Source organism: Balearica regulorum, chromosome 5 (genome assembly GCF_011004875.1).
Source record: "Balearica regulorum gibbericeps isolate bBalReg1 chromosome 5, bBalReg1.pri, whole genome shotgun sequence".
Taxonomy (NCBI): domain Eukaryota; kingdom Metazoa; phylum Chordata; class Aves; order Gruiformes; family Gruidae; genus Balearica; species Balearica regulorum.
In genome coordinates, this window is record NC_046188.1 from 3,367,852 (window position 1) to 3,390,949 (window position 23,098).

Here is a 23,098-nt window from a genome sequence, read left to right on the forward strand (position 1 = left end):
GTGCCTGCCAGCCCGGTGCCAGGAGAAGCGCTGAGAGGAGCTTGCTGTGACACGGCTAGCCAACGCTGCGGGGTCCCCCTCAAGCATCCCTGCCAGAACCTTTAGCCACATCCCAGAACAAAGAGGGACGTGTCCCCACTGCTGTCCCCGCTCAGTCCCTGAGCCCCAAAAGCTGTGTCCATGTGGGACAAGGAGCAGGGCAGGATCTCTCCGTACCCCGGGGGTCACCCCGCTCTCCCTTACGGGACAATTAGGAAACATTTAACGACTGGTCCGTGCTGACATCTAGTGCCTACCGTGCTCCACTACAGCCAGCAGCCCCCAGGGCAGGACTGGGGACCAGGACCAGCCCCGGCTGCTGCTCTAGGGGTGCTGGGGCCAGGGAGACGGGGAACACCCACAGCAGGGCAGCATTTGTGCTGGGCAGGAGGAAGAGGGCAGGGAGGGTAAGGCACAAGACTGTGCCCTCCGAGGAGCCCTGCTTTAGCTTTCATTCCCAGCTCGGGGCTTGCTTGCCCCACGTACACCTTCCCGAGCTCTGCACTGCACCAGGCTGGGACCGCTCAGCACACCCAGCCGGCCTGGGACCATCCTAAAGCGCTCCTCGGACTCATCTTCAAAGCTGAAAAGATAAGAAGCCCGTACAAGTGCTGGGGTTAGCTCTTACCCTCGGCCTCGTACTCCTCGCTGTCTCGCGTCTTCCAGTGCTGGGGAGAAGACAAAAGGTTCCTGAGTTATTACTATTGCAAGACATCACCCATATGAAAGAGACTCTGCGATCAGCATCAAACGAGCTACAGGGCTCCAGCGGTGCCGCCAGGCTTTCATCTCCCGACTCCCCAGAGGCTGGGCTGGCAATCCACAGCTCTTTGATGCTGCCTTTTGCTGGCACGCGAGGTTCTTCGGCAAGGATAAGCCACAGCTGCGGCAAAAGACACCTAAAGCCCCACGAGTGACCCACAAGAGGTGACAGATCAGAGTCCGGCAGGTTGATGGGGAGGGAGAGATTTGCCCTCCAAGCAAACCATGCCACTTGTCTTAGAGGTATCGATGGTCGATGAGGATGCAGGGCAGGTCATGGGCTGCGCGTAGCCACCACCTGAGTTTGGGTTACCCTTTCCTTCCAGCACCCTACCTCCCCGTTGCAGAGCAGCTGTCTGCAGCCCACGTGGATCTCGTACGCAGCCTGCAAGCCGGGACATGAGCACAGCACACAGATTCTTGAGCGTCCCCCATCATGGGTAGCCCTTGGAAGATATTTGCGTGGCACAGCACCATCCCACAGCCTTGCGTGCCACCCACGCCAGCTGCAGAGCCTGGACGTCTCGGGCACCAGCGAACAGACGTCCATGGCAGGTAATTAAGCTGCAGGGAGCCCGCCATGTGAGCGTGATGGGGACATCTGCTCCCAGAGCACGTGTGGTCTGGGAAACGAAGCTTTTGCTGCTTTATGCTTTCCCTTTTGACAAGGGGCACCCATCTGCCTGCAGAGCTAGAGGGTCAGCAGCCTGCACTCCAAAACACCTCCACTAACTGCAGCTCTGGGTCAGGAGACGGAGCCGTGCTGCCAGCAAGCTCTCTGCTGAGCTAGCTAGAGAAAAAAAACCCATACTCTTTGCTGGTCTTAAGCCATGCCGCTTCCTCTGTGGCAATACCACATCAGCTTAGGTGGCAGCAGGAGCAGGGCAGAAGTACGTTGTTTAAAATGATTTCCGCGTGTACTACATGTTGTCTCGTCTCTACCTCCCTTGTACCAGCCGAGGGTATTTACTCACACGCGACGCTCAGCGATATTAATTTCTGGTTTAGCAACAGCATCAGCAAATGTTACTGCTCCACCGTTACGAGCGGATACTTCTGCATGCACGTGACTGATGGATTTGAAGTCAAAGTCACCCAGGACATAAAGAGGCTCTAAATCATCATATAAAAGTTCAATACATCTCATTCAGATTACAGCTAAAAGCCATTAATCTACAACGTTACCATGGAAACTGGATTAGGTCACCGGACTTTTTTTAGCTCTGCCGCTCGCTCCCGTTTCATCTGCTGGACTGTACAAGGGCCTTTTGCTGCTGCTGCTGCAGCATCTCGACGCACCCCTCTGCTTTCGGGGCTGGTCGCAGGGCAGGAATTGGGGAGAGCCTTGGATGGAGAGGCAGCCTTAACCATTGCTTTCCCAGCCAGGCTTCAGGCAGAAACTGGCCTGCGGCTCTGCTAGATGTTCTGGACAAAGCCAAAAATGTATATAATGCTGCACTAGAAAGTTGCAGATTTTGACCCAAACGAGTGCTAGCGCCACCATGGAGGCATTGGGGTGGCAGATTCCTGGTTTGCCTGATAAACCATCAGGACAAGCACACAAAAAAGCAGGAGCTGAGGCAACAGGTACCGTCAAGTTATGGTCTGCAACGGCAGAAAATGGCCCATGTTCCCAAAAATGCATGAGCTGACACCATCCCCACCTAGAAGTGCCTGTACATATGCGACGGCCAACTTGGTGCTGGGAGAAGGTATCTTTGGGTGCCCTGCATCCTTGGCGGGGGGCACCGAGGGGAATCTCAGCAGCGATGCTCAGAAGGGGAATCCACTGCTGCGTCCAAGTCTTTTTGCATAAGCAACGTATATATTATTATTTAGAACCAGATCTAAGCTACTTAGCACCAGACCCTCTCACTTCAAGGATTTGCCTCAAAACCAAGAGCCCCAAACCGCAGCACGCGGTAACTCCATAAATACCAACAACCTCAAGAGGCTGAATATGGCGGGGGGGGAGCTGCAGGCTGATAACCCACTGCCACCGACCCCGGGGAGCTCGTGTGAGCTCCCTCCCCGTGCCGGGGCCCCGCCGTGAAGGGCGAGGGGGTCCCTTTGTGCGGCGGGGGCTCAGGGTCGGCCACCGTCGGCGGGAGGACAAAGAGGAGCCGGGGCGGACGCGGGGGGCCTGCGCGTCCCCGTGTCAGGCACGGCATTGTTTCCCCGGCCCCGGTGGTGCTACAGCTGGATGTGGGTCACACACATCGCCGGGCCGCGCGCAGAGGCGGCGATCCCAGGAATGCGTTATTATTTGGGCAGGCGCGTGCTCGGCCGTGCCGAGGAGCAGATGGCCGCAGCTTTCAATGCCCACCGCCCTCCAGCTCAGGGCCCGGGCGAGCATCTGCAGCCCGTGCCGTTCGCTCGCGGTGGCCTCTCCCCATAATAAGGCAGCAACCTCTCCTCCCCCCGCCATCTGCTTCAGCAAGACAGACCTTTGTTCTCCGCCAGAATATATTGCTAATTAAAATGACGATCAGGAGCGCACGCTGAGCCTGTGCTGCTTTGCACGCGGCAAGGTGAGCCTTCGCACCAACGCCGACGGCCCCCGGTTTTCCCCTCTCTGCGTGCTTGCCCAGAGCTCAGCTCCCTGGTCTCAGCGGCTGGAGCAGACCACCCTGAAAGGCAGCAAATCTTCACACCCCGCTTCGCCGGTCGCCTTCAGCTGCAAAGCACCAGAGTCGTATCATAAATGCACCTTTGGTGGGGAACGAGCGCTACCCCGAGCCGTTATCTGCGGATCCCGGTTGCGCTTCGGGAGCCTCCCATTTGTACATGGAGGACCTGAAGACAAAGGGTTTCGGCCTGACCACCCCCCAGAAGGTTTTGCTCCGAGGCCATGCCACGCTGGAAACCGCTCTACGCAGAAGCAAACACACGGATGTCTGGGGAGCGAGTGGCTTTGGCGGGCACTGAAGGGACAGAGCTGGGCCGTGGCAGCGGTTTCCACGACCTGCAAGTAGGAGAGACCTTCCCCAGAGCAGAGCCAGCAGCTGGGGAAGGGGAGAGGACAGATGTCCTGCGCTGAGGTCTGAAAACCAGCATGGCCCGAAGGCTGGCTGTGTACCCAGGGGTGTGCTGCCGGGGACCCGGGAGCCAAAGGGTGCTGCTGCCCCACCACTAGCTTGGGGTCGGTACCCCACGGCCACCAAACCTGCTCCCCACCCCAACCCTACACTACCACCACGGCACAGATCATCATCGGGTGTAACGCAAGGCGAAAAGGAAACGAAAGCAAGGTCACGGCACTTCCCAAGCACACTTGGCCAGCCCTCAGCTGCCGTGGGTTTGAAAGCCCAACAAGACCCATCACCTGCACCAAGAGACAAACAAGCTCAAGTGGCAACCGGGGCCAGAGGTGCACACCTTGAACCACCACAAGCTTTAATACTGCATTCCTCGAGGCTTTCGTGACTGCAGCTCCACCAGCACCACATCCATAAAGCTGCCAGAGCCGCTCGTTTCTCATCGCCCATTAGCCTAGTAACATCCGTGGGGACAAACTCACGTGGGTCAGAGGGAACCTTGGGATCCCTACGCCACCCTCTGCTCACTGTGGGGTCAACGCTGAATTCAGACCTGGCTGCTCATGACTTTGTCCAGCGACACCTGGAAAAACCACCATGGATGGAGGTGGCAGAACCGATCCCCGGCACAGACCAACCCTCCAGCCTCTCCTCTCGTGTTTACAGAGACAAGAAGGGGAAGGAAGCCTCTCAGACAGAGCCTGAGCCCTTTTAATTGGCACTGGGTGAAAGAAAGCACCAATTAAGCCACACTGCCCCAGTTCTCAGGCCAGCAAAACACCCTGGGCCGGAGGCAGGCTTGCGGAGCGCAGGCAGCAGCATGTTTATACGTGCAGCAGGAGAAACCCGGGCAAAGGCTGCTAGTTGTGCCAAGCCCGGAGAAGTCAATGCTTCAGGAGTCTCCAACACCACCCGGTGTTTCAGCCCCAGGGACCCCCAACGCCTTCAAGCAACTCATTTCTATGCATACCAAGAGGATCTCCTTTTAGAGATGAGATGCTGATAAAGATGAAAAATGGGGGTTTTCCAAATTCATCCTGATTTTTTGCTCAAGCTGCAAGAGAATTAAGCATCCCATCTGCTCCAAAAGGTGCGACAAGAGGTCCCACCAGGAGACTGATTCAGCCAACAGGGAGCCCAGCGTCGTTACGTACCAGTTGAGTTAATTGACTGACCTTGTTAACGGACTAGCCTTTTACACCTCCCTGACAGCTAAAACAGAGGAGTAAGAAGAGAGTGGCCTCTTCTATCGAGGGCATCACTTCCCTGGGGGTCGTGGGCAGATTAACATTGATTTCAAGGTCAGGGCAGTCCGGGTGGCCGGCACCAGGAGATGGATGAGCATCCCCGTGATGGCAAGCAAAGGTTGCTGAGAACAGGGTAAAGAAGCTGGGTCTGGTGGAAAAAAACCCCTTTTCTTTGAGTATTTTTATGTATTTTTAATCTCAGCTGCATAGGCATAACACTGGAAACCTGGAAATTTCTCCCTTGCTTCCCCATGCAGGGTTGGGCACCCCTCCCCACGCAGGTGGCTGCAGAGACCCCCCCCATCTCTAGGAAAGCACAAGTGGAGACAGGAGAAGAGAAAGCAGCAGCATTTCTCCTTCCCACTGGAAAACTCCCACCGCACGCTCCTGAACACGCACCACTGAATTGCCAAAACTTGGCAAACTGGGGCAGGCTGGAAGGAGCCCAGCTCCCGGGAAATGCTGCTGTGGCCGTATGCTAACGCGTGCCACAAACCCAACCACTCTTCACCTTTTGCTTTTCTGGTCTGGAGAAGCAAGAGGAGATTCTGAGAGTGAAAGCGCTAGCACAAAGAGCTGCACATTTTGATCACAAAACCAGGGGGGAAAAAATATTTAGGTTTTTGAGCAAGCACACGCACAGGCATACACGGGGCATGGGGGCTGCCGAGAGGCGTGCAGCTCCGGGGGCAGTCAGCCTTTTCCCTTGGTGCTGGGGCACACGAGCTTTTTGCTGGGAAAATAAACCCCAGAGGACTGAGCGGAGAAGCTGGTGGCTCTGGATTTAGGGCACCGTCCCAAGGCAGCCGCCTGCTGCAGAGCTCTGCCGCTCACCACCCCTCTTCCCCCATCCCCGCTACCGGAGGGTGCCGGAGCCACAGCCGGGTTTTTGCGGATGAACTAATGGATGAGGACGTGCTCCTTCTGCTCGCTTAGCTCCCCGTCCATACTTCGTTAGCCACGGAGGCAACGTTACAGCCCTCGCTTAATTGCTGGCCCGCGCCACAGCCAGGAGCACAGGGAGGCCGGCGGCGCCGGCACCCGGTGCACGTCACCGTGCCGCCGCGTGAGCTCGGCTCCTCCCGGCTTCCCACGGGAAGCGCTGCCTGGCACGGCTGATCGCTGGGGACAGGAGAGGAGGACGACCATCGCCTTCGCTGGCAAGGCCCCAAGGACATCCAAACCCCCTGAGGATGGCGTGAGGAGCGGCGACGTCTGGCGGGACAGCTCACCCCAGCACCCGGCCCCTTCCCGCTCACCTCCTCGCAGCCGCTGGAAGCGATGTGCGGGGAAGGCGCTTCCTCGCTCAGCGGCTCGATGACGGTCACCTCGGCAAAGTCCTCCACCGACTCCTGGAACTCCGGCAGGGACCGCCGGCCGTAGCGTTTGCCGCCTTTGATGTACTTGGGCTGCGCTTCTGGGGAAGAATCTGTGAAAGTCAAGAACAAAGTGCATCGGTAACGTGATTTTTGCAGATCCAGTCTGGCATCCCAGGGCAAAGGACTGGTTTGGCTGCAGTGTTTTGAGCACCGAATTGCCACCACCGTTCCCCCCAGGCAGGCGCCAGCAGCTTGCTCCTTTCCAGGAGCGTTACCCTCACCGGGCTATCAGGTCCGATGGGTTGGAATCGGTCCTGCTCCCAAAAAAACCCAAACCAAAACAATGCTGCTGCAAAGTGGAATCAGGGTTCCATCTTCCTCGCCCTTCCCCAATCCCCAGACCTAGTTTAACAGATTCCTCCGTTAACAGGATGGGGAACAAACCCCCGCAACCTTGCAAACGCAGCCTCGGATGGAAAGTCAATCAGGTCTCTCCTCCTTGCACTAATCTTCATTACCAGCGACGGGCAGGTCTAATTAGGGACAGCATTGCACTTAGGCAGCTCAAGTCTCCAGATTATGCAGACACCTGGGTGACCGCCGCTGCTTTCGGTGGATTTAAATCACAGCTCGATTAAAAGTGTGAAAACAATCGGGCAAGTGGAAAAAAAAAAAAAATTGAGCAAGTTTAGAGGCAAACGTCTCCCGGGGGCCAACATGAGCAGCTGATCCGGGCGATGGCGGGGCAGGTCCCAGCTTGTGCTGTGCAACTAATGCCAACTGCAAGATCTAAATAACCCTTTGGAGTCGTCATCTAATTACAGGGGGCTCCGCTCGCATTCCCCGGCTCCAGCAAGCTCCTGCCTTCGGGGACTGAATTATCCGGGAGCACTCGCAGACAGGGATCAAAACAAAACACAAAAAAAAAAAGAAAAAAAAAAAGCACATTTTGGGCTATTTTCAGTGAGAATCATCTGACGTCTGGAGCAGGGGGCAAATTAAACGGAGGACCAAATTAACCAGGGATTCAATTAAGGAAAGACTCTCTGCCGTGCTTTGTTTCAGTATTTGCTAACCTTACCATCGAAACCCCCCCAGGACTCGATCATCTTTATTTTCCGCCACTTGCAGAGCACCGAGGCAGTGGCAAGAGCAGCAGCTTTTAAAAATTTTATTTGCAGAGCGCTCCGCTACAAAAATAAATGCAAGAGCACAATACTAATAAGGCGCAGGGAAGCCGTTCAATCATTGACAAACAGTACACAGAAAGCAGCGGGTCTCTAAACCCCCCTGCCCAAACGCCTCCTTGGATAATATTCCTTTAGATATGGAAGAAAGCTTCAAGCTTGTTAGAGGAAAAATATTCTGCAACTTAGCTATGCAATGAATTATAAAATACACAGGACTAGGAGTCCTTTGATTCCTCCAGCCTTTCACTCCATCCATCCATATTGCAGCTCTAGGGAACAAACCCGGCGCCCGTGTTTGAACAAGGCCATTTTAACAAGATTTGCTGCAGCTGGGACTCGCACATGAAAGTTGTGTGATGAAGTGCGCCGATAGAAAAATCGCAATGAGACAGGCTGATTAAGGAAGAGCCCGAGAACAAAAGCAAACCTTATCACTCCTATTAAAGCCTGCCCGGTGGTGAACAATCTCCATCGAGCAGCTCTCTCTGAAATGCTAATATTTGTGGCTACTCGTTCACCCATTTATTTTCTCCCTGCCATCTCCCCGCCCTTGCAGAAGAGGGCTGGGGGGCTTTGATTGGGTTTGTTTTGGTTTTTTGGTTTGGTTTTTTTTTTTAAATAATTTTTCCTCCTCTAAGACAGAAACGCACCTCCACGTACATCTGTCTTTGCAAAGACGGGGGGGGGGGGGGGGGGAGAAGCCGATATTTAGCAGTAATGACGCTATGGCTAAATTGCCTTCTGGATTTCCCAACGCTCGGAAGAGTCCTGTTCCCAACCCCTCCCCGCCAGCGTGTTTAACCACGGCGGCAGCTGAAAATCCAGCTGTCCGTGGAAACACCGGTGCCTTCATGCCATGCCACCCTGCAAGCGGGGAGCGGGAGGGTCTCCCCGCTTTTGTGTTTTAAGCATTTGGAGGCTGGCAGCTGATCGCCCTCTCTCCTCTTTGGTCTGAGCACCTGCGTGTGCTTGGTTTGCCTTTGCACTTAAAAAAATCATGAAGGCTGAGAACATCCCTGGGAGGGAAAGGTGACCCTTCGCAGTTTGAGAAGAGCAGAAAGTTTGCTCCTGCCTTGCAAAGCTCTGACTTTGAAACAGGCTGTGCCTGAGCCCAGCTACCGAGGGCACCCCAGCTCAGGCACCCCAAAATCCCCTTTCCAGAGCCAGGGTGCTTTCGTTAACACTGGGTTACAGCTCCTTCCCCGCAAGCCCTCGTGCACCTTCATGCCGACGGCCGACAAGCGCACGGTGCAGAACAAAGTCCTCGTGTCACGGGGCCACGGGCACCTCACCGGTGTAAGGGATCACATCCTGCGGCCCCATCCCCGGGCACGGCCCCGTCTCCTTTGCAGAAAGCCCCGCGCACCATCACCTCTGGACTGGGTGCGCATGGATACCTCCCGTACGTGCAGCATCCTCTGAGCCCCTCTGCCCTCCCAAGGCAGCCCCTCGGCACGGCAGCCGGTGCCCTTGATGCTCCCGCCATCCCCAGTATTTAGGGAAAGCTGAGCACAAAGCCAAAACTCACGAGGAAGGATGGAAAGAGCTGCTGAACCCCCACGTGCTTTCAAAGGTACATGAGGAAACAGGAAGGAGACGTCAAAAATCAATGCTTCTTTTGAGACAGATGCACATGAGACAGCCCTGTGTGCTATTTATCCGCAAAACTGTACAATATACCCCGGTATTGTATACGCAGAGGGTACCTGTGGTACCTCTGGTACCCCCTTCTGCAACCAGCAGCAAGGTGAGATGCTGCTTCTCATAGACTCTGGCCATTGTGCGGCTGACAAGCCATCAAGAAAGGGAAAAATAGAAAAAAAGAAAATAGGTCGAACCCCCTCCCTGCTTCCCACAGCCCTCGGCGACGCACGGGCTTAGTAAAACACACACTCCGGAGCTGGCGCCTAATTAGACACTGGGGTCTGATCTGCCCCCCTGAACTGCCCCCCGGGCTGGGGGTGAGAGCAGGAGCCGTCAAGACAACAAGCCTCTCGCCTCCCTACACGCCTCACCTCCCTACACGCCTCTCGCCTCCCTACACCACTGCCCCGGGGCGGGGGGGGGGTGTGTGTGTGTGTGTGGACCCCAAAGTGCCCCCTGAAAAAAAAAAATCCCACCTTAAATCTGCATTTCACAAGAACCCCTCTTGATTTAAGCGCTGCAGACAGAAGCCATCAATTCCCTGGCTCGCTCCCCCCCCCCGTCCATCTCAGCAGTTAAACGTCTCCATGGTTAGAGATTTACACTTGATTTTCTGCCTTTCTGCGCTAGATAAGTCATTTCAAAATCCTGCTCTGCCCTCAGATGCTTGGGGAGGAAGGAGAGGGGGGCTCCCCTTGATGGTGAGCAGCTTTTTCCTGGGCCCAGCATCAAAGCCATCGAGCGCAGACAAAAGGGGGTTTAGAGGAGGAAGATCCTCGTCTTGTGAGCCCATCGTTCAGAGGCAAAATTAATTTCTTTGCCGATTAAGGTTCGGAAGGGAGGGATGCTCCTCGCGGCGGCGCACAGCCTGCCGCTGGGTGAAGCACATTGTGGCCAGGATCTGCTAAATCCCAATCCCCCGAGACACAGGTACAGTTTAAACTCCTCCTAGTCCCCGTTTCAAGCTTCGGGCTCAGCAACCGAGGTGGAGAAGAGTGGCGGCTGCTGGGGACCCTGCCCAGGGCACCATGACCCAAACCCAAGGTATTTTGCCCCAGAGGCATCACCTGCGCCTAAATCACCCCCGTCCCAGCAGCGGCACTGGTTTTATACCTGTCCCCACCTGGGTCTGCTTGTGGAACCGCAGCCAGACCTTTCCCCAACGGATGGGATTCCTGCAAGGGCATCATCCCCACCAGCTCCTCTTCGGGAGGGCAACTCGGTTGTCTCCACATGGTGGGAAGAAAAAAAATCCAGCAGCCCCTCGTGACCGCAGGGAGGATGGCGTCAAGCTGCTCTTTAATTTGTCCTGGGTGTTCCCGTAATCCCGTGCTCCACCCCAGTAATCCCTCCCTATCCGGGCTTCCAATCCACAGCGCTGACTTTTTATTTGCCATAATGGGCAGGAAAAAATACCACCTGATTTTTTTTTTTTTTCCTCTCCCCTGCCCCCAAATCTATTTTATGGCCCCAGGCACCCCCTCGCTGCTACAGTGTCCCATGGACAAAAAGCATTGGTGGGAGCAGCATCCAGCCTGGGTCCCACGGGGCTCCCGGCAGCCGCGGGCTCAGCCCCAGCCCCACCGCAGCATCGCTCCAGAGCGCCAAACCCCGGTAATTCGGGCTACGATTTATCCCGCACACACCACCTTTGTCAGGCGGCTCCGCAAAGCCCCGAAATGCTGCTGGGGGCGATGGGTCTCCCCAGCAGTCACGCTCCTGCACATCTGCATGCAGGAGCTAAATTAACCACTAGTTTAAGACACATTCAGGCCTTTTTCTGCTTTTCCTGGAACCTCCCCCATTTTTTTGCCCACCGCTTCCCAGCGGAGCTGGGGTTTCCCCAGCTGGCTGATGCTCTGGTTCGCAGCTGGGTCTGTGTCCCCACACCAACGTCCTCGAGGGGACAGAGCTGAGGACAGCAGTGCCGGCAGCTCTGCCTGCCTTGGCTCGCAGGGCTGCTTCCCAGGCAAAGCGCCTGCCGTCCGCCAGGACCATCCTCCCTGCCAGTCTTCCCTTTGGAAAGGGAATTTAGCTGCTTTGCCAAGGAAAAAAAAATAAATAAATAAGACGTCAGCTGCTCTCTGCAAGCCTGAGTGTCTCTCCCACCTGCTGCTTCCCCCCAAAAAAACCCAAGGAAATTCCCACCAGCCACTTCTGCAGGAACTGCTTTTGCATCCCATGGCAGTTTTGGTTCCTTGTCCCCAGCCTGCAGGTCCCGCTGCGACCCCAGGGGCTGCTCCGTCACCCACGGGCTCCTCGTGCCGAGCCGTCCTCCCCGAGCCAGGCCGCGCTGCGGCCGCGAGGACAGCGATGCTGTCCCCTGCCGTGTCCCCTGCCGTGTCGCACAGCCTGTCCGAGGGCTGCAGGGGAGCAGCTGGTTTGCAGAGCAAAGACACGAGCCCTCCGGCTGCTCGCAGACCCCAGGGACCTTCCCATCACCCAAGTCACCGGGTAAAACCACAGCATCAAGGCACATGGCCGCTTCCTTGCACAGCAAACTCTCCAGATGCAGCAAATAGCCTTCAAATCTCTGCTTCCCCCCACCCCCCCTCCAAAATTAATTTTTCATTTAAATGATACGAGTTGGAGCTCTTAACTCAATTTTTCCCAAGCCCGGGGCGGGCTGTAACACCAGCATTTCCACAGTCACTGACAGTTTGACACCAACAGCACAAAGCAGCTTGTTCTCCAAATCTCGAGTTTGATCTAAATTAAAAGAAGCAAAGACTTTGGCATTAACCGACCTGTCAAAACGCATTAAAAATAAATGCCTCCCAGGCCGGCCCGGTGCGGGCTCCCTACCTGCGCCGCATGCCCTTTGATTACCTGCCGTGCAAAACCCCGCTGACAAACGTGTCCCCAAGGAGGGCTCTCCAGCTCCAACGCAGCCTCTTGCCAGCTGCGTTTGTAATTTCCCCTGCGATAACCCCAAATTTAACCATTTCTAGAAGATTTATTTATATTGAAATCAAGCCGGAGCTTCTCAGCCGTACGATTCCCCGATAAATGCAGAACCCTGGATTAGTTCTGGTTCGCCCGGGCTGCCTTCCGCTCCGTGCCAGGTCCTCTCCGAGGGGCCGAAGGGATCGCAGCAGACCCGACCCCTCGCTCCCGAGCACCCGCTGACCTGCGGGAAAACCGCATTAAGGGACGCTGGGTGCAAGAGTTGTCATCACCCATCATCTCCTTCTAAGCATAAAGAGCTTTAGAAACGAGGGGTGGAAAAACGTAATAATCCATCAATTGTATCCCTTGGGCGCTGTGGTTTTTGCAGCCTATTTAAGGGGGAAAAGTGGTGTTTTGCTGACTGGCTGCGCTCTCGAGCGTGGGATGCTCCAGCTGAGACTGATGCTCCAGGAGAGGAAACCTGGAGTTCCCTCTCCTCCTTGCTAAGCTGTTTTCTCCTTCGGGGATTTCGTGCTCCCGCTGCTCCACGGGCAGGATTAGGGATTTACATACAGGTGTGACACCAGGCAGACCTCAGCCCCCCGCTCCAGCTGGAGCCCTGGCCCCACACCTCCCCAGTGCTCCCAGCACCACCAGCCCCTCGTGCACAGGGAGCCCACCGAAGCTGTGACCCTAGTTCCTGACGAAGGGCTAAAAAGCCACTTTTTAAAGGCACGTTGAAACAAAGGGAAGGAGAAAACAGGGCAGCGAGGGCTGGCAGCACCCACTGCTTTCTCCCACCATCCCCAACGTGGTTCATCAGAGGGCTCATCTTGTTCAGGAAGCATCTTTGGGGCAGTCTGACTGTCCCCTGGGAGAAATACAGTCACCTCAGAGTAGCTTCCCACAGGACCAAGTTCACCTCGCTCACCTCAGGCACAAGGAAACAGAATGGGCTTTAAAAAGCAAAAATCAGCGCTAGACAGAAGGGGTTCTGCTGTGTCCAGCAGCCCGGCTCCAGGAGGAACTCTTGCAGAGAGCTTCCCCTTAGAGCCTTCACAAAAAACCACAGTAGCATCCAAAGCCAGCACGGGTTTGCGGTGAGACACTGCTGTCCCCCGAGACAGATCCCACCGCTGGCCCCGGCGGAGGCACGGCAGGAACGCACCGGCTGCCGCCCGCTCAGCCCCGAGCGGAGGCTCCCCCGAGGCAGAGCTCGCAAATCCTCCCGCCAGGCTGGGGTTTCTGCGGCTCGAGGGGAGGGCAAGGGGATGCGCAAGCCCCAGCCGGGAAAAAGCAGCGGCAGCATTAAAGCAACCGTTTGATTTCCTGCCCGTAACCATCTACTGCAGCTGGAGAGCTCCTAAAGCATCCCTGGCCACCAGAAACGTCGTGGGACAGAGAGACCTCAGCCCATTTAGCGGCTATGGGCCATCTCGAGCATCTGAAGCGCTGTTAGTCATCTACACTCAGACATCACGTGCCTCTCTAGGCATTTAGATCATGGTAATGGGATATAAATAAATAATAGCTCAGAAAACACTTTGGTACAAGGCTCCGCAGAGGACCTTAACTCTCCCTTCTCCCCAGGTCTGGGCATCCAAGCAGAATTTATCTCAGCACGTAAAAAGCACTTTTTCTTCTAAGCTCCTCCGTGAGAGCCACCCAAATCTGCTTTTCCAAAGAAAATGGACTGTTTTCGATGATTTTAGTAGGTACCTGTTTCTTGGAAGTGCTCTTCATTTGAGAGGGTTCTGGATAAGATGAGGATAAGTGCTTCTTTAAATTGGTCAAAGTGGACCTGTGGGGAAAAAGGAAGAAAGAAAGAAATCAACCGGTGCAGATAATTAAATATCAGACCAAGAATCCAGCCGGACGACGGACAGCAATGCAAATCTCTCAGACCATCACGCTGAGCCGAGAGCGCCCGTCGAGAGCCTCGTCAAGGGGCTGGAGCCAACCTCGGCTCGTTCGGTTTTGGGGCCTGGAGAAATGACAGCAAGCAACACGAAGACACAGCCAGTGCCTCTGAACATGTGAAAAACCGACTGTTATCACAGAATGACCCAAAGCCGCTGCTTTAGTGCATTAGTTGGGTTTTTCCACCAAGCAAGAAGCTGAAATAATGTGTCCAGAGGGACCATGAACATCGCTTGGACCTGGCCAAGGGCAGCGGCTCCTACAGTGAGATACCAGTGCTCACCAGTGACGAGAGATACTCAGTTATGGAAATGTTCCGCTGCCCTAATTAAGCGGCACAAAACGCTTTCCAAAGCGGATGGCAGAAGGTCGCAGCCTTTCCAGGACAGCCGTGCTCCCGGCTCCCGCCTGCCGCAGCTCTGTGAAGGCTGGACTGGAATTCCCAGGTCTGGAGGTGGCTATGGGGAAAACCAAGGAGGGATGGTCCCACCACTGGGGTTTGGGTTAGGTTCCCCCCCCCCCTTTTCCATCTGTGGCTTCCTGGAAAGCCTCCTGCCTTATGGCCACAAAGAGTTGAAAGGGGCTACAGCATCCTTCACAGCCGTGCCGGGGAACGTCAGCAATTCCAGCCGCGGGGGACGGAAACCCGGGGACAGCTGGGCAAGTTATTTGACATGGGTCAGCGGTGAGGCAGAGCTGGCGGCCACGATTTCTTTCGGCTAAATAAATCTTAGGAGAATTTTTAGCATTGAACAAGAGACTTTATATTTAAAGAACCCGCCGATGTCGCTCTTGTTGGCAGGTCCGATTGCTGCGAATCCAGCGCGAAGAGCGGGAGTCGCGGTCAGAGGGGTTTTAACGCTGCTGGGGGAGGCACAAGCTGCAAAGTCCAGGTCTGAAGTTTGTCAGCTTGTTCTCGGGGTTGAACTGGAAAAAAAAAAAAAAAAAAAAAAAAAAGGAGTAACGTGCCCATGACAGGCTGGGGCTGACGGCGGAGCTGGGGGTTCAGCCACAGGCCCCCCCGTGCAGGGCAGCACCTCACACAGCAGCTCAGGCAGTGCGAATCACCCCCGCGGTTTTAAATACAGGCACCTCAAGTAATTAAACAGTTCGAAATAAGTTCAGCAAAGAAATTTGTCAGGGATGCCTTTATCTGAATACTAATTGCTGCCATTCATTTCCAAGGGCTGGTGTACTTCAAAAGGACAGTTTACAGAGATAGGAGAATTTGCCTGATTAAAAAAAAACAAAAAACCTTGACATTTAGACTAAATGAGGATGAATAAAAGATGAGGGTGTTCAAATAACAGGTCCACCCCACGGGATCTTCTCGGGAAAGGAACGGTGACAACAGCCACGGGGACAGACAGAGCCGGTCCCTCGGACGGGTGCTGGGGCTGGGTTGGGATGGAACCTCACAGCAGCAAGAAAATAAAATAAAACCCAAAAACAACAACAACAACAACAAAATCACTTATCATTGCTTGTGCAAATACGCCGAATGAGAGGGCACAGTAAAACCACCCCATCGGGTGCGGAGAGCACCACTGACACATACCCTGCTCTGCCTAACGAGCCCCAAAACTTGTGTTTGCCAAGGAGCACTAAGGAAGGGGAGGAAGGAAAGGGGGGCCGAGCCCTCGTCGACGCAGCTGCACACGGGACAGATGGCTCCGGCGTCGAGGCCGCAGATTTTACCATGGCGATTTTACCATGACCACCACGTCCAAAGGAGCCCACGGAAGATTAGGCTGCCATCCTCCAGCCCCCCGTGCCAGCGGCGCAGGATTTAAAATGCAAATCAGCAGCGCAGAGACCCGACGGCGGGCGCTTGCGGGGGCTCAGAGGGGTCCCGCAACGCCTTCTGAGCGGTGGCACCCGGCTCCGCAGATGTAGCCCGAGCTGGTAGAGGGGGGATATTTTTCTTCAGGAAAACCTCCGGCCCATCCCAACACAAGATAACCAGGAAAAACAGTATCTGTTTGCGGTGCACATCTGACCTTGGATGCGGCGTATCCGTACACGGAGAGTATTTCAAGAGTTAGAGAAACGCAACTCTTCAAATCAGAGCTGTGCTCAAGCACAAGCCAGGCAAGGCACAAACACCACAACAACATCGCACGCTTTAAAGCGATCAACCCTTTGCTGCTGCTCCCCGGCAACGTCCTGGCTCTGCATCCCCATCCAATTTAAACGCCAGCGTGCACGCAGCAGGGACGCGCATCCCGGGAGATACGGCGCAGGCGATGCCCACATCGCGAAGCGTCCCACGCGTGCGTGCTCGCTATCTGCACGCCTCCAGCACACGCGGGACGCGATGGAGGGTCAGACTCCCGTCTGGAAAGCCCACGCCGGGGAGGCCGCGGGCTCTGTGCGAGCGCAAGGGGCACTTCCAGGGAGGCGACAGCCCACGTGGGCAGGCACATGTCCGCATCAATAGTCTTTGGTTTTTGCTTAGAGAACGTTCCCAGCAAAAGGACGGGCCTGGACGGCCCCGGGGAGGAAAGCACTAACTGCAGCAGCATCGCACAAAGCGTCGTCCGCTTCTGGCCGACTGCCTCGGACACTCGAGCCAACCCAAAAACTCTACAAACACAAGGCAGGAAGTATACAGCTGGAAAAGAGTGCCAGGGTGTTTAAAGTTTTAACGCTCTTTTCAATCTGCTTGACTGAATTTGGGGTATTTTTGGAAGTGCCAACTCACGTGGCTCCCAGGGTTCTCAAACGGCAACTCCATCCAAGCCAGCCCAAAGGCGGCAGGGTTTGGGAGGCAGCGGCAGGGCGGGCGCTCGCGGGTCAGGGACGGGACACGCATCCCTGCAAACCCACAGCGAGACCAGGGCTCCGCGCGGTGCTGAGGGCACGGTAAGTCCCCGGTGAGAAGAATTTTCCCAGCGCAAGTAAATCAGAGGCAAACAAGACTAATACGCCAACACGGACATCGCAAGCCCAGCCCAGATTCCCCATGGTAACCAGGGACCAACCAAGCTGCCGGCTGCTGAGCAACCCCTGCACCTTTGAGAAATCTTGACACCTGCTTTAAAGCAAGTTTCCTATGAAGCTGTGACTTATTAGCACTAGAAAGAGAGCGTGCATGTGCCAAGCTACCTGCTGCTTCTCGCTACGTGTCCCTGCAACGCAAAGCGGCAGTCTGCAAGCCCGGTCTCTCTGGGGCAAACCAGCATCCGTGGCTCCTTCCAGCTCCCTCTCCTCCATCTTCGAAGGGAATCCTTTCCCCACAGCCCTGTCCCTGCTTAGCCAGAAGGTTGCAGAGGGAAATGTCAGATGGGGAAGACGTAGGAACAGGGCAACCTTACAACCAAACCTCCTGCCTGGCACGCAAAAAGCCACCGTGCGTTAAGGGCGGCGGCGTCACGGCGGGCTCAGAGGGAGTATATTTGCAAGAAGTCATCAGCCAAAGCACTGAAGGGAGCTGACGAGCGAAACCCCACGCTGCGGTGTCCTCGCTGCAAGCTTGCTAAGGCGATAGCGCAGGGGCAGGGTGAAACCTGAACTCTGGGTCCCTGCTTGAGGACAGCCAGGAAGGACGGTCCTCGGGCAGGGCGTGGAGGTGCCCGATTTCACCTCGTCCTTGCAAATCACATAACTGCGGTCGCCGTTGAGGCCCACGAGCGCTGCTGCCGCGCTGTCCCGGAGGTCAGGCTGTGTCTCGGAGGCGAGGCGAGAAGAGCACGCCGGCACGCATCCTCTCGGTCCCGCAGACAAGCGCGAGGGGCGTGAGGAAACGGCCTTCCCGGGAATCCCAGGAATTGCTGCGAGCATCGCCTCCGCGCGCGTCGCGTGAGGAAAGCTCTTCTGGGATGGTTTGGCTCTGCAACGAGCCGGGGCAGGATTTACACACCCCCGCCGGACCCCGGAGATAGCGCGTACCCGTTAATCCCCAAAGCATCGCACAGAGCGGGGCGGGGACGGGACACGCAGCGCGCGCAACCCCTCGCTGGGACGCCGGCTCAGCTCCCAGTCCAACCCAGCAGCCCCATCGCAGCACGTTCACCCCCAGAGCGGAGCCCCCCAGCACAAAAGCAAGCACGTGGCCCCACCGAGTCTCCCCTCGGCGGACAAAACACTCCCCCCCCCCCCGGAGCCGTCTCCCCGGTGCCCTCCCATAAAACCCAGCCCCTGGAAGCGCAGGCGAACAAAGGCTGCTCCCACCGCCAAGAGGGACCATCTGCAGCAAGGAGCCGGTGGGGCAGGTGCGAGAAGCCTGCGCTTAGGGAGCAACACGTTTGCTGCTGTCCTCCCGACGAGCTCCCCAGGAAACGCAGAGGATTCGATAGCTATTACGTCAAACTCACGCTTAGACGTGGGCCGTTGTTGCTGCTAACGAGCACAGATGCCAAGGAGACGGGAGGAAATGCAGGAGACAAAGATTATTCTGACGTTTGAGTAGCAGGTTTGTAAGCGAGAAGCATCCCCAAAGACAAAGAGGGGGGAATAAAATAAAATAAAATAAAGCTCCTCGAGATGCCTCGTGCCCTGGGACAGCTCACAGGGATGGAGCTCCTGGCTGGGACAGGGCAAGCGTGACCCAGCTCTTGGTCAGTAAACTGAGCGTTTACTGCATTTAACTTCATTTTTCACCCCCTCTGAGCAGGTGAGAGGGCTGAACGCTGCTGCTTTAGCCCCGGCCAGCTGTGACAGCCACATCTTTAACACCGCTCTTCCTTCCCCCGCTATCCCACCTTCCCACGAGCAGCAAAGCCGCACGACGGCATCCGAGCGGTGGAAGCTCAAGATGGCTGAGCAGCATGGAAAAAAATCTCCGGTGCTCCAGCAAATGCCATGCTGCAACCCCAAAGGTCAGAAACCTCCTTCGGATCCATCCGTGCTGCCGTGCCGGCACTGCTCCATGTCAGAAGAGCTACGGCCCCAGGGCAGGCGGAGAAGAGGAGGCTTTGTTTGTTAAAGGAATTATTTTGTTTCGTGAAAATTGCAGTTTAATAGAAAATTGGAATCGGGACAGCTGCTTAGCTCATGTCTATTGAGAGCCCCGGCTGCCCTGCTCTGCGTTGTCTGATTTTAATGAGCAGTGATGGGATTTCAGGGTGATTTTGAAGGAAGCATCTGACGCGCTCCGAGCACAGCGTGCTGGGAAAGAGGTAATGCAGGAGCACAAGGACATCCACGCTGAACATGAAGGTCCCCAAGGGCGAGCAGCTTGTGCTCAGCACCCTGGCATTTAACTCTATAGAGGTACAACCACAACTGAAAGAAATCGCTTTGGAAACCACGGTGTGCTCACCAGCCCCAGCTCCCCTCCACGGGCTGGCAGGATGCTGCAGCCCCGCAGAAGGATGAAAGGAGCCATTTGTCCCCAAAAACCTATCCCGGGTGGGTCTGTGATAACCGCAGCTGCCGGCAGACACCAACATCAGGTAACACGGAGAAAGGCGGCTCGGTCAGTGACTGCTGGAGTTGGACAACGTTCTCTACTTCAGAGAAACGTGCACGCCTGCACGCGGCCCCACCAGTTTAACTATAGCTTAAGTCAACGTAAATCACAGGCTCAAGCCCGGGCTTTAGGTCCCCAAGCACCGCAGAGTTTGTGCAAGCACCCGGTGAGCTGGTTCGGGAAGATGACCCGGAGCAGAAGCGGCACTAACTGGTGCTGGGGAGCACGTCTGCTGCGCGAGCCAGCGCGTGCTCGGCCGAGCACCGACGTCCGTGCAAGGGCAGCGGGGACCCAGTGCTTGGTCTAGCCTTGGGAAAAAAAAAAACCACACCCCGCATCGGTGCAACGCCAGCACACAAGGCTGAGCATCAAGCGGTGGCTTCGGAGAGTTTCAGACTGCCTCCAGTCAGGGAGGACACATCAGCAAACAGTTTCCTTCCCCGTTACCGCTCTCGGAGGGCACCCTGTGCCCACCCTGCAAGTCCTGCAGCCCCAGAGCCTCAGTCGCGTTGGACACCAACAAATTACAGACATTCACCCTCTAGTTCTCACTCCCACGTGCCCAGCGCTGCCTTGCTCCCAAGCCCCGGACCCCTCCATGCCCCCCCCACTCCGCATCGCCCCAGCCTTACCCTGCCTAGGAGGTTGCCTTGGAGGAGGGTCTGCTGCAGCGCCGGGGCCACCTCCTCCAGGTGCAGCATGTGGCAGAGGTCGGTGAGCTCCTCCTGCCCCAGGGACCCCGTGCCCGTGCTGTCGAAGCTGTCGAAGAGCTCCTTGAGGCGAGCTTCATACTGGTCCTGCTCAGCTTCATCCATCCCATAGCCTGCCACGCTCACCTGCGGGGAGAGACGGGGCCAGTGAACATCGAGCGCGGCGTGCAAAGGCGAACCCCCCCCGCCAAGGCCTGGTACGGGGACAGCCCACGAGACCTTTGGCCGCAGTTTGTTTGCATTAAGTGAACCTGGGGGTCTACCACCCCTCCAGCCTCTCGTATCCCGCTGGGTGAAGCCAGAAGTCGCACAGCAGAAAGATCAAGGGAAAAAAAGCCTGCAGAGCCAAACCCTCGGGGTGGGGACAGCCCTGGGTCGCACGTCCCTACCTGCCACCTCGCGCTGGCTCTGCGAGCGGCTCATTTGGCTCGGCTGGAGCAGCTGAGGTGCTGCAGGGGAAAATCGTTCCCTTGAGCTGCGCCGGTTCCCAGGTGTTGCAGGTGATGCTTCACCAGCCTTAGCAAGAAGATAAACAACGATCCCGGCAGCAACAGCTCACCAGCGGCGGGGAGCAAAGCGTGCAGCTCTGCCTGCGGAGGGGAGGGCAGGAGATCCCAACCGCTGCCTCTCCCCCCACCCCGAGCACTTTGGCCTGGGCAGCCACTTCATACAGCCCCCCCCACACCATAAAGTCACATCCCTGCGCCAAATCTGCTCCTTTTTGTGTTGGTCGGGGTGCAGGGAGCCCCAGCGTGCAGTCAGCCCTGTTGCTGCCAGCGTGCAGCATCTCTGCTTTCCTCCACAACCCCGGCACAAAGCCACGCGGTGCCCTGTGCCTGGGGGGGACGTGTCCCCACTGGGTCACTCACGGCACTTACCGCACTGCTCTCCTTTAGGTACTTCAGCTCAAACCCTGCCTGAAGGCAGAGAAGGGTTTGGCAGGGGACACTGCTAGGGTGACAGCAAACCCAGCCCAGAGCAGAGCCGACCCCGGCACAGGGACGGCCGAGATGCGGCTGGTCTCCTGCACCGGCAAACAAAGCCCAGGTGGTTTCCTCATCACTCGCCCAAGGGCTTCACGCTCCCCTCCAAGTCAACAATTTTTCATCTCTCATTCCATCGCTATCCAGAGAATCGCAGCCCCAGGACTTGTTTTGGCAGGGGAGCAGGGAGGGAAGTTTCCTGTCTGAAATGAAGGATTTGGCTGGCATCCGGGTACCCAGCCTGGCTGTGGGGCTCCCCGCCAGCTCGGGGCGGCAGCAGCGTAACCCAGTGCCACAACACAGCCTTGGCATGTGCAGAGGACGTGCCACCACCCCGGGGGGGCACCAAGCGGCAACGGGCATTGCAGGGACCCGGCGCCCCGAGGACACAACCCCAGGGTGCTCAGCCAGCCTCAGACCATCACCCAGCACCAGCCAGGTCTCCGTGTGAATTTTGTTTTACCCACGCTCCTGCAGGTTGTCTCAGCCAGATTGCCCAAAGGTGTGTGGGGGGGTCCTATCCAAACCCCCTCGCTGTCCAGCTCTGCTATGGAGCAGCCACCTCCCCTCATCCCTCTCGGCATCGCGGGGTTCCCGCGGCCACCCGTGTCACCGGCGGTGCTCACGGACATCCCAGAACAAGCAGAGCTGCCCTGACTGCAAGGTGCTGCCCGATCTCACAGCCCTGCCCACCACCGCAGCCTCGAGGGTCACTCTGAGCTTTAAGAGCATCACAAGCCACCACATCAGCTCGCACGAGCGCCCCGCGGCCTCGGGGCCATCAGAAAAGCCTGTCCCACCTAGGCAGCTGGGTAACTGGGAAATCTCCGGGGCAGACACAGCAGCAGCCGCGTCCTTGATTTCACCAGCCGCAGAGGCGGATGCCAACGCAGAGCGGCATCGGGCTCCCGCACCCACAGAGGGACGTCGGGCCGGTGCCAAGTGGCACGCAGGGTCCACGGGACAGAAATAGCCCAGCCTGGCTGTCCTTCCTCCCGTGCCGACACGGGCAAGGACACCAGCATGGCCAGACCTCTCCAGGGAGCAGACACCATCCCTCCCCATCCCCACATCGCTCCGCCTGAGCCTTACACCCTCGGCGTCCCCTGGGTTTTTCCCCACCCAGATGCTTCTTGAGCTGCTTCAGCGAAGCACCCAAGCGCTGCGGGGAGGAGCGAGGGTGCAGACACATTTGCATTCAACCCAGGGCACAGAGGAAGAGTCAGCGCCCAGAAACTCAGGTGTCTGCAAACAGAAGGAAGGCAGCAAACTAATTTCCCAGTTCTCACGCCGGTAACCCCATTTCCCACCTGCACCCATGGTTCAGCACACACGGGGCTCGACAGCAGCTGCTGCCGGTTACCGGCATCGGGAGAGCCCTGCCTGCCCCGGCCAAACACCCCCAGCAGCCCCCAAAACCCAAGTCAAGCCTGCAGTAAAGGTGACTCCGACCCACGGAGTTTCCCAGGCATTTCTGAGCCTCTTCTCTCCAAGGTCAGCCACCTCCTGCTCCCCAGAGACCTCTCCAGCACCCGACCCTACTTCCACACCACCAGAACCAGTTCCCCCCCGTTAGCCAGCGCAGAGAGCAAAGTGCCACCTCCCAAGGTGTCCCCGAGCACCCATGCTGCTGGAGCCCTGGGGTCACCCTCTCTCGGTGCCATACCAGCAGGCACCCCCAAAAACTTACCCCAGATGGGCTGAGGGAGGAGGCGCCGGGGAGCCCATAGAACCAGCAAGAAAAATACGATCCCCAAAGGAGAACAGCATCGGGTGCACGGTCCCTGCCACGGGCCAGACCTGCCCTGCGGCCCAGGTGATTTTTCGGCGAGGGCGCGGTGGCCCCGGCACCCTGACACGTCCCCACAGCGAGGAATGGTGGGAGCTCACTGGGCTCCGCACCAGCTCGGCACGACCCAGCCACCCCTGTGCAGCCCGGGGAGG

The 23,098-nt window shown here is 57.0% G+C and overlaps 1 protein-coding gene across 9 annotated transcripts in view; it reads right to left on the reverse strand.

Annotated features, from left to right (window-relative positions):
• NIN (ninein) overlaps nucleotides 1–23,098 on the reverse strand; it is a 65,131-nt gene that overhangs the window by 38,389 nt on the left and 3,644 nt on the right. For all 9 annotated transcript variants that reach the window (XR_012835521.1, XM_075753187.1, XM_075753194.1 and 6 more), the window contains exons 2-5: nucleotides 20,094–20,297; nucleotides 13,848–13,929; nucleotides 6,346–6,515; nucleotides 668–707 (exon numbers count right to left, since the gene is read on the reverse strand). Coding sequence is in view for 8 of the 9 variants with exons in the window: in XM_075753187.1 (XP_075609302.1) it covers nucleotides 668–707; nucleotides 6,346–6,515; nucleotides 13,848–13,929; nucleotides 20,094–20,276 (475 nt within the window). In the remaining variant the exon portion in view is untranslated. The remainder of the gene's footprint in view (nucleotides 1–667; nucleotides 708–6,345; nucleotides 6,516–13,847; nucleotides 13,930–20,093; nucleotides 20,298–23,098) is intronic.